Genomic DNA, 12,098 nt, shown 5'->3' on the forward strand with positions numbered 1-12,098 from the left:
CCCCCCCCACACACACACCCCAATATACACACTCTTGTTTCATGGCTTTAATTTGAGCTGACAAGGACCATCCTCAAACTTTTTTTTAATGTTTTCTTTAGCTGAAGATAGTTGCATCAATCATAAGAATATGAAAGTTGGATTTCTAGAATTATTTCCAAGCCCCTGTATGATACATCCAGAAATCTAAAGCTACAAGTTATTACAGTAATATAAAGGCCTAATATAAATCAATCAATCAATGATGCCTCAATCCAAAGCTAGCTGGGATGGCGATAAAAGTAAACAAAAAATAATAAGAAATTTAGTTGCAGTAATAGAGAAGAAGAGTACAAAAAAGATGAGTAAACGTCAACATAAAATCAAGCACATTGAGTAGAGCTCTTCAATCTAACTGAAGATAAGCTAACTGAATATTACAAAAAAATCCCTTCACCATAGAAGAGAAAGATGACCTCGTCCTCTACTGTGACAAGCTCTAGTCATGAGCATATCTAAGAGAAAATAGAAATACCTAATGAAACAACTTATATACCAGGGCATATAGCTTACTGAAAGAAACAGTGGTCCACAAGTAATATCTAGAAGAAGCTTGCAAATGACCCAGGACAACTTTTAAATAACAAGGTCAACAAGCTACTCCTCTGTTTCTGTTTCAATTATGTGTCATACTTTCCTTTTTAGTCTATTTCAAAATAAATATCACTTTCTAACTTGAGTAACTCTTTTAACTCAAAACATCCCACATGGCAATGTTTAAAACCACAAGATTCAAAAATCTTCATTCTTTTCCTAAACTCCGTGCCTAGTAAAGCAGAAACAACTGCACATAAGCATGAGTCTGTGTATGGGTTTGTATATATGTATTACATTACTATTAACAATATAACGAAATTGAATAATACGAAACAGTATATTGAAGAATATATTGACCAGTGTTATAATCAATTGATTACCTAGTGAGTCTGCAAGTATTTTGGTGAGAATTGAATTTCCATATGGAACAATGTCTTTTTTTGATGTCAAGGAATTCAAAACATCTCCCAATCTGCATGTCAATATCAAAGATGAGTATATATACAGAAAAATTGCAGTAAAACACAATACGACACTTTTTTTTCTATCATTTATAGTAAAAATATGGCACCTGGTCTAAGTCAACCCCAAAAGCTAGCTCATGAGAGAATTGTCCAAGTCCATATAAGGAGACCACCAGTCCATTCCCCAACCAATGTGGGAGTTTTACCCACTCTAACACCCCCCCCCCTTCACGCCGAGGCCCAATTGGAGCGTGGACCGGGAGCCTAAACGGGGATGGACCTGGCCCTGATACCATATATGGCACCTGGATGGCTGGACCTAACTCAACCCCAAAAGCTAGCTAATGAGGGGAGAAGTGCCCAAGTCCATATAAGGAAACCACAGTTCATTCCCCAACAAATGTAGGACTTTTACCCACTCTAACAATTATTAATTGTTTCATGAGGGTGTACGCAATTAATATTTCAAAGAATCGTCATAGAAACTAATTTAAGAAATTGATTTTCCTTGGTCAACTATGTCTTAAAAGCTCTAATGTAATCAGTCCCTCAAAGGAGCTCTTGTCACACACTTGATTGTGGGACCGACTATCCTCTTTAAGCTTACATGTCTATAAGCATAGTCCTTTAGAACTCTCCCAATGATCTTGCATGTATGGAAATTGAGAAATAAGACGTAAGATAAGCTTTAATAAGCCAATATTTGATTTCTAATTTAAAAACCATCACATGAATGTCATCAGCTAAAAGAAGGCATATAGAGTTCCAATCCAGAAACAGAAATATACTGAGAACAAAGAGATGGTCTCATGGGGCAAAAAATGCGAAGTGATCCACCTAATTCCATTTCCGATCCAACAAATAAATTATGAACTCCATACTATTATGTCCTAGACCTGGGAAGCGAACATGCACCGGGTTGAGGTTAAAGTATTATTGATAACAAAAGGTTAACATGAACCACTTACGCAGAAAGAGATTTCATGACATGAAGCAACTCTGTTGCATGCTCCCCACTATCCTCTTCAATACTGCTTTCACTTCCAGCCAAATCAACAAGAGAAAGCTTGCTGTATGAGGTCTCTCCAGTGATTGAGTTGGTATAATGTATATGTACTGTGACGATCCTAAAAAATGCAAGAGCAAAGAAACATACAATTACAACTTAGAAAATTGGCAAATTCACCTATAATTTTTCTCCAGACAATTCAGGGAAAAAGAAAATTCATCATAGTGACTAACAGAAAGTCTGCATTTACCTTGCAAGAAGCACAGATACAGTCATACAGAGACATAATAGAGACGGGGCTGTGCCTACATGCTAATCAGGATACTATTTTCTTTCTTTCCTTTCCGAACTTTAAATTAGAAAATCAGAGTTTCAAGAATAGAAAGTTATGCCATGAATATGAAGGGGTGTACAACTGATGCAACTTCAAATACCTCAATCAAATAAAATATATGCACAGCAATGAGTTCAACACAGAGGAACAGCAATTTTAGACAAATCAGAATCTGGACTCATATTGTGACAGGCACGAACAAATGATTCTTTATGTTGAGTATGTTCTTTTTTACCATTTTGAATATGAACATGTTCAACGTGAACTAAATTGTTTTTCTTTTTATGACAGAAAAGGAAAACAATTGTGTTTTTCTGTTGAACACATTCACATTCAAAATGGTTCTTTTCTGAAAAATAACACAGTTGTTTCCAGAACTGTCAAACAATTTATGACAGAATATCACAAGTTTTCATGGATAGCTTGCCCAGATGACTTCAGATTAACTCGTGGGCAGACCATAAAGAAATCAAGAAAGGTGATATTCTAAAACATAGATGAGAAAAGGGATAGAATCAACAGTAACAGACAAATACCAACTGGAAAGAGTTGTAGACCATACAGATGAGAAACTCTAAACTTTGACACATCACTTCCTCGATTCTGAAAAGCAAGTTTGAGAACTTGGCCAAAATCCATTGGATTTTCAACCCTTTCCTGCAGCAGTTCTACAAAGCAATCCATTGACCCTATGCGAACCTTCGGCAGATCAGTTCCAGAATGTATGAGCAGATCTCGTATCTGCAATAATTGGAAAAGCCCTAACATCAAAAGATTTGGATATGGATTCCTTATAGGACCTGCATACATAATTATGAAGATGAGAAAGCAATAAAACCTAAAAGATAAACATGACATTAATATAAAACCTGTTCATTATGAAGTTCAGAAATGGAAACTGAGAAATTAAATTTGGATGTCGACGTTGCATCGGAGTTGGATAGATCAAAGAGCTCCTCAAAACACCTAGCATATAAACCACGATCATGGTTGGATCCTTCCTGCATGAAGGGGGAAAGGTGAGGAACCAAAAGCTTAAAATAGTTGGTTATTTGGCAGATCAAAAATTAATAAAGACCCAACATATTCAATTTGTCTCAATTATACCATCAAAATTGAAATTTGGATGTATAGAAACTTTGAAAATTAACCTTGCCCAGCTAAAACTTCAAAATTGGTAGTTTTTCAGAACACATAAATAGAAGAAATGTGTACATTGTTCAAAAGAAACAGATGAACATAAAAGGAAAACAGCAGTAAAGAGATGAGTGAGAGACCATTGTGTGGGTCTTTCCTGAGTGTGCTTGCCCATAAGCAAATATAGCCACATTGTATCCATCAAATGCTGACTGAACAAATGGCTGAACATCACTAAAAAGTTCAACTGCACAAAGAGAAACTAAAAATGTTAAAAGTTACACACTCATTCAAAATCTAGTATAGAAAGAAAACAAGTAAATCCCCAATACCTTGTCCTACATGAGGTCCATAAACCCTGTCTAACTCAAAATCCTTCTTCGGATTTGCTACACTATCATCAGCAGTATTGATACGAACTGTAACATCATCGGGAAATTCGACAATGGATGGACCTTCATCTTCAAAAAGAGGTCTCACACGACAAAACACCTTTATACTTCCTGAAATAATAACATAAGGTCTCATCTACATATATAATGTACAACATACACATATCTGGTATATCTCTATGCATATCTGAAGGCAACAAACGTTCTTTCATAATACTGAAAGATTTTCTTTTCTAGATTACAATTTATTTCTAGATTTGAACATTTCATGTATCTTCAAAATACATATGTGTGTGCAAGTGCTGATGTATATGCACCTCAAAAGAAGTTGTATATGCCCATTTTTAGAGACAAGGTTGGAAGCTAGAACAATAAAGCCAGGAGCATAGACTAAATACCTTGGGCAGTTAATAAGTCATTAAATAACCTTTTCTTCTCCGATATCAGAGGTGAGAGTCTAGCTTCTGTTTCAAGTGCAGCTTCATCTGAATAAGTAAAGAGAAAAACCAGAAATCCAAAATATGATCAGATTGATAGTTAATCAATCCATCATAAGCAAAACTCATTAGCCAAATTACAGAAGAAGACAAAGAAAAGACCAAAAAGAATTCAGCTGTATAAGATTTGCAGTAATCTTTCCTCAAAGGCTTTGGAACTTGATTAAACATATGAAAAAGTTGTGAACTAACTTCAAGTTGCATCTGTGTCTTATTCTTGGTTAATCCATCTATTACAAAATCAAGACAAAATCTGCAAAAGCTTATAATTTATATGTGTTTGACACAGTCTCCCAACTTCCAAAACAACACGTTAGAAAAGCGATCTAAAGGGAGAGGGAATGGAAAAAATGAAACATAAGGTACTTTTAATTTGAACTTTCTAGTCGATATTGAATTTCAATTATCTATCTTGATCCGTAGATTATCATTTTTCCTGAAGATGCAAACAGAAACCATTTACACTTGATTATGCAATTAATAGAGTTTAGTGACGGACCTTTATCTGTGAACATGACAGTGGGAGTTACTACTACTGAACTTATCCAATATGGTATATTATTAACGATGACGCATTACATAAGTTTTGTAGGTGTATGACAAGAAAATCATATACATAAAACAAAAATACAAGAAGAACAATTGTTGAAATATAATAATTCATATTTATAAAGATTAACCTCCTAATCTTAGACAAACAAGTTAGCGATTATTGAAAATATAGACTCTTATCTGGATCTGCAAGTTTGATATCTCAAATGTCATTGTGGATTTAAGAACATACAGAAGCAAAGCATTGTGATAAGATTTTATATCAAATCTAAACTTTATTAACTTACTTCAATTAAAGTTATGCACAAAAGGCATCACAAAAATGCTTGACATAGAGCCACACGCTTTTGGGCATTCTCGAGGTGATTAGAACTTTATCTTTAAGAAAACTTGGGGCTTTGAGTAAAGATAAATTTTTATAATTACTTTAAGAATGTCTAGAAGCATGTGCTAGGCATTATTTGGGTTGAGTTGGGTTGGGCCTCACGGAAAGCATCAAAATAGAAGTGTACATGTAAATACATATATTTAGCACAGTTTATTTACCTAGCTTGCGGGTTCTATCAGCAAGTACACCGAGATAGCGCGTCACGCGGTCTAGTTTCGCATTGGAATATTCTTGCAGGTCACTGGCTTCTTGTCTCAGCTCTGAATAATCTTCCCTGACAAGCTGCCCACAAAAAAATTGTATACGTTCAGTAAGAAATTATTTAAACGTTTTTCCCCACAGATAATGTTATCTAAGAATAAGAGCTTTTGCATTTCCAGAAGAATGCGCCCCAAATTACCCTAAGGGGTAAAATAACATAAGCTCCTTTAAGAAAATCTAGCAGCAATTCTTTTAAAGCCTTGTGCTTAATAGTACAAGTAATCATGGAACTCCATGCCAATGCACTACATCAAAACAACTTTTTAAAAGGTTTGATTGATTCTAAGCTAGGATATCCTTCAGCAAACTGAAGAAACATGCCAACTACAAGTTCACATCACTATATATGCATGAATAGACAGCAACAGTCTCTCTGTAGTGCCTTCCTCTTGATTTATCTTACTACTTCACTGCATTATGTGGTCCAGCAAAGTCATCCATGTCCAGTTTAGGAATAATGTTGGCATGGCATTCCAACAAAAATATAGAAAGTAGGGTTAAGGTCTACGTAGACTCTACCCTCCCCGGACCCCACTTGTGGGACTATGCTGATATGTTGTTGTAGCGTGCAGATTCTTCAATGCATACTAACAATGAGCAAAAAACTTAGTCACACCTACTAAATACCTCCACGTACTCATACTGGACACTAGAAAGAAATTTTTATGGGATCTTTCACCCTAAAACTGGAAAGAAATTTGAGACTACTGAATCAATTGAGAACCGAGATGATTAACTTTTCCACCTCTCAAGAATATGAATATGTACTTGTATCAATCACTTGAACCACCTGTAAAAATAATATTGGCATAAGTACCAAAGACAACTTCTATCGAAAGTGGAAAATTGGTTATGAAGATTCCGTACGGTCAGAAATTAATGCCGCCTCTATCTCGAGTAATTATTGTCTCGGTTAGAATTAATGGGGATCTATTTGCTCCACATGCCAAGGTTAATACTTTAATTTGTGTATATGAGACTAATTCACTTGAGCCTGCCCTTGATCACCAGAGAGTAAATACTATAATCTGTAGTGAGTGAGTGAGTGACTGAGTGAGTGAGAGAGAGAGATCTCAAGCATGACCAAAACTACATGGAATGTAGCCAGCCAACCATTTTTAATGGATCAAAAAAAGCTCAATATAATTCTAAAATGGAATATTTACTCCATAAGTCAAAAGAAATCCAACTTTTCTAATAAATTAAGAACTTAACACGCAAAATTTCCATCTCTCTATCTTCTTTGGCAGAAAATATAATTGATGGCATTTGGAGCTTACGTTTTTGAAGAAATTTCAATGATTGGGAAGTAGACAGGGCTGCTGAATTTTTCAACCTCCTGAATAAAATCAGCAGCTATCTCTTTCAGTAACTTCCTGCTACAAAGATCTAGCAAAGTTGGACAATCCTGAAAAACCTTGGCAATAAAAAAAAAATGGAGACCTAAAAGATGTTTTGAAGGCGGTGCTTATTCCATTCACAAGATAAAAGCCAATAATATGTTTTCGTATTGCTTTTGGTGTAGAATGGAACAAGTAAATGAGACTGGAATAGTTCTCCAGGTGCTAGAGTCTTTACAGGATTAGCTGGGGTAGTTTTGTTTTTATGCTCCTCTGCTTAGATTGTACAGTGGCCACAGAACAATCCTCGTGCTGGTTTATTTATAAAATTACCTTATCTTCTCAAAAAACAAATTATAACTCTCCATGTATTAGTGTAGACTGTCATCAACCACGCATACTACCACCTCTACCACTAGTGAACATCTCTTAGTTCCACAAGCCAAAGTTGTGATCCTTAAATTTTCATCCAATGAACGAACTTGCTCAAGCCAACTTGTTATCAGTATTAGAGTGAGAAAATTGTAGAATTTGTAGACATTTCTGTCTCGAGCTAACCACATAGAATTTAGAAACAAGCTTCATTAGCGACTAATAGGGGCCAAAGAGAATTCAATATACTTCCAGATGGAATCTTTTACTCAGTGGTGGAAAGAAAGTTCAATTTATTAAATAAATTTAGGATCTTGGTTATGAACTATTCGAATCTCCAATAGTATACCTGTACACTAGTTATAAAATAACACAATCTGGTAGTAAGCTAACCATTCCCAACAACAAAGACCAAAATTGAATTTTTCAACGGAAACAAATCATGAACTTAATAATTTGACATTTCCATCTCTCAAAAACACTACTGTACGCTAGTATCACTCACTATAACAGCTATAAATGAACATAGTCATTAATCCTCTACCACTAGTTTCCAGAAACAACTTCAAATTCGAGTAAATACAACAAAAAAGAGATATCTTACCAATTGCATTGTACTTTAATACTTCAATTATGCAAAAACACACTTACATCAGCAGATCAAGTATTACAAACTTTTCCATCTCTAAGTAATATAACTGTACACTAGTTCTAAAATAGACATAATCTAGTAGCAAGCTAACCATTCCCAACAACAAGGACCAAAAATGAATCTCATTATAATTCCAAAATTGAGTTTTTCACCCTAAACAAATTAAGAACTTAATAATTAACATTTCCATCTATAAATAACACTAATGTACACTAGTATCAATCACTCTAACATCTACAAATAAACAACAACAACAACAACAAATTCAGTTATGCAGACCTTACCAGCTACCGCTACCTCATAGAGAAAAGGATGTTATTTTTGATAAAGCCTTAGCTTAAACATCTATAAATGAACATATCCATTAATTTTCTACCACTAGCCTCCATTAAAAAAAAAAATCGAACTCGAGTAAATACAAAAAAGGAGATATCTTTCCAATCGCATTGTATTTTAAAACACTTCAATTCTGTTCAATTATACAAAACCACACTAATATCAGCAGATAAAGTACTAAAACTACGTAAATTAGCATGAAGTAAAAATTAGAGACCTTACCTTTAGTTTATCCTTCAATTTCAATAGCTTAGAGTTGAGAGCGTGTTTAGATAGCTCTGAATGTGGAATAATAGCGGATGCGGCGGCAGTTGAGATCGAGTACCGTCGAGCCAACGGCGGCGGTCTCTGATACTCTTCATGCTCCGGCGACTTCCGAGGTTGAAATCCTGGCACATCCCAACTCCACCTATTGTTGTTGCTGTTGCTCTTCTGCTCCGCCATTGATGATCAAACAACAAAAAATAGTGGAAAACTTGATAAATTTATCTAAAAATGGAGCAAAGAAGAGAGATTGAGCTGTTTCTCTCTCTTCCTTCTCTCTTTCTCTCTCTAAAGTTTTTGCTTTTGTTTGGGTCTAATGTATTCAATTTGTGGTTTGAATTTCTATTGAGGGAATGATAAAAAAATTTCACTTTTCATCCTTGTGTTTTTGGGTTAGTTTTGATTTAGTCCTCTAAAATTTTTGGTACATATTCTATTAAAGTTCATTTTGAAAAATAAAAATTGGTAAAGATTATTTGATTATAATTTCATATCTTGAAAAATGAAAAGTAATATTGATAACAACAATCTATTTTTTGACATGTTATATTTTGTGTATTTATTTATTGTCATGTAAAACATTATTTAAATTAATTATAGATATACAAATTAAAATGAAATTTAAGTGATTTATTTTTACGTATATTAACCAAAGATATTAATTGGGTAAAAATATTAATAACTTACTCATAGACCTGATATAAAATGAATTCAAAATTTAAATTTTATAAAGAGATAAATTGCATTTATGTGTATTACATGAGGATTAACGACTCTTGCCGACTAATTATATGTTTCAAGATAATACATGATTTAATTTTTATTCAAGTATCTTTAATAAATAAATGTAGTACTTCATTTGTACTAGCGTAAACATTCAATTTTGAATTTAACAAGAACGTTTATTTTCTATTCTCAAATTAATTAGTAATTGCATCAAAAATCATCCTCATTGACTTGAATTAACATACTTAATATCAAACGTCTAAGATTTAATATTTTTATACCCAAAACTAATTTAAATTCTATCTTCCCTGTTATCTAAGATAATGAATTAATATGGCATGATATATCAACAAAAAAAAATCTTATTTTTAGGACATAGAATTATAATTGAATACCTTTATAAAAAAAAATTAAAATTATTTTAAATAATATCTTGTTAATACTTAAATAACCATTTATTGGAAAGATGACTATTCTTTGCATGACTTTAACAATAACTAAAAAAAAGATAGAAATCATCAAAAAATTATCTAAAGTCTTTAGAAACATTAAAAAAGATGAAGGACTAAACAGAAAGCAATGCAAAACTTCAAGGGTCTAACAGGGAAAATTTAGAAGTGAGAAATGTGTAGTAAACGACGCCGTAAGATTACTGGTGACATAAAAGATAGCCACCCAAAAGCATTCGTATTCACAAGAAAATATGCGTCCCTCATGAAATAGGGACTCGCTCTCACCATTATGTTTGTATTTATTTCTATTTAATTCTTTTCGATGAGTTTGAGGATTTTTCGAAAATAAATTCATGAGATAGTAATAAAGTTTGCGTATATTTATATTTTCTAGACGTTACTTTGTGAGATTTCACTCATATATTGTTGTTTTAATTATAATAGTTTTTATATGAATTTCTGTAAGTCAATATCACATAATAGTGTGATAGATATTATTCCATTCTTAATTAGAGATTTTGAGTTTGAAATCTCATTAAGTACGAAGTCTTTTTTATTATGAAATACTTCAACTCTTAATGTGAGACTTTTCAAGTCCAACATCAATATAAATATTAAACGTGTAAAAATCAGATTTAAAAAAAAAAATCATCTTCACCTATTGGTTATAGTACCATGTAATATAGGAGCTTAGGTGTCTCACCAAGTTTTTAAGATTTTTACTTTTGAATAAAAACGAAAACTATTATTCTAAGAAGTTCAAAAAATAATATTTCCTCCAAAGTACTTCATAAAACCTTGACCAAGTACTAGTTAATTTCTTATATAAACAAAAATATAGGTAAAAATATTTTTATTTTTATTTTTACGAGATACGAATAACATCTATTCTATACTTTTCAATAGTATCTTACTAGGGGAATATTTAATTCAGCATGTTCTTTAAGTGTGGCATGTTTAACTAAACTAATCTTGCTTAGTTGGATAATGTGCAGTTGCTTTCTATGGATCCTTTGCCATTGATCAAGTTTGGTCTAATTTGATGATTTAGTTCAATTAGGCTTATAGTGTACAAATACTTAAATTCGGGACCATTATTTAATTCATATTTATAATAGGTGGGAGAAACTAAGATTCAACTTATTATGTATTTCCTTCTCTATAAAAAGATTTTTTTTCAATTTTCTCCAATTTTTTGTATTAATTCTTTGCAAAATACTGGACCTTTATCGATATCATTTCAATTTAAAGAATTAAAAAAAAATTAAATTCTCAGTTCTCTATATTTACGATGTAGATTTTCATTGACCATCTAGGAATACTTAGTCTTGTGAGATAGTTCTTGTTAATTCACGTAAAATTCTTCTGCTCCATGCTACTCAGATCAGATGTATCAAGTTGACTTTCGTAAAACTTGATGTGTTGATCCTTTGAGTGAAATGCAACAAAAGAAAATGGAGGAAAATTCATTGACCGATCTCATCATCTCAATTTTTACGATCTAGAACATCTTTTGCATCTAGAGTTCACATATTGAATGCGTCCAAGCTTGTTTTATCGAAGTATTAGAAATTATACCTTGGAACGACTATAATACTAAATATATCACTTATACTTTACCAACATGTGTTGTGGTGCTTTAGTGGAGTGTTTCACCCTTAATCAAAGGTCTCGGATTCGAGCCTTAGATATGAATAAAAAAAAATCTTGTTGGGAGTGCTACCCTGAATGGACCCTGCAAAGCGCGATTTGAATTTAGTCGGAGCTCCATATGAACTCCAGACAACGGACGGAACCAAACAAAAATATTACTTATGCTTTACATAATGGAGCATTGTGTTAGTTATAATGAATGTGAATTCGCTTGTCCAACAAAATCTAATACGTTAGTAGATATAATCATAAAGTCTCATCAGTTATCTCCTTTTTAGACAATTGTTTAGTAAATAGTCATTTTTTTTTCTTCATGTAATTTATAGACTATTAGACCATGGTCTAATAATTCTTTTTGCAAAAATAAAAACATTTATAAAATATAGATTAACATTTTAAAAACCTATAAGTTATTGTAAATATTAAATAATTACTTTATATTTTATCCATCAAGTTAAAGCAATATTACATTAAAGGATAATAAACCCAAAAATTATAGAATGTCAATATGGTTAATCAATGTAAAAGCTTATAGTAACTTGCCACTTGTCAATATTTCGAAATTCGAATATTAATGTTAGGTATATTTACAAATAGGAATGATCAAACCAGTATTAGTGATTAAAACAAAATTTGTTAATTAAAGATCTCAATTTTAAATATACGTATAAAAAAATTATGATAAGAGGACTT

At 32.6% G+C, this 12,098-nt stretch overlaps 1 protein-coding gene across 1 annotated transcript in view; it reads right to left on the reverse strand.

The window, feature by feature from the left end:
- LOC107004494 (kinesin-like protein KIN-14B) overlaps positions 1-8,900 on the reverse strand; it is a 21,172-nt gene extending 12,272 nt beyond the window's left edge. The window contains exons 1-9 of the mRNA XM_015202697.2: positions 8,533-8,900; positions 5,508-5,631; positions 4,311-4,397; positions 3,853-4,023; positions 3,661-3,767; positions 3,253-3,384; positions 2,946-3,124; positions 2,009-2,167; positions 957-1,048 (exon numbers count right to left, since the gene is read on the reverse strand). Of these exons, the coding sequence (XP_015058183.1) occupies positions 957-1,048; positions 2,009-2,167; positions 2,946-3,124; positions 3,253-3,384; positions 3,661-3,767; positions 3,853-4,023; positions 4,311-4,397; positions 5,508-5,631; positions 8,533-8,754 (1,273 nt within the window). The 5' untranslated portion in view covers positions 8,755-8,900. The remainder of the gene's footprint in view (positions 1-956; positions 1,049-2,008; positions 2,168-2,945; positions 3,125-3,252; positions 3,385-3,660; positions 3,768-3,852; positions 4,024-4,310; positions 4,398-5,507; positions 5,632-8,532) is intronic.
- Between the last annotated feature and the right edge of the window lie 3,198 nt (positions 8,901-12,098).

The sequence above is a fragment of the Solanum pennellii genome, chromosome 11 (genome assembly GCF_001406875.1).
Source record: "Solanum pennellii chromosome 11, SPENNV200".
Lineage (NCBI taxonomy): Eukaryota > Viridiplantae > Streptophyta > Magnoliopsida > Solanales > Solanaceae > Solanum > Solanum pennellii.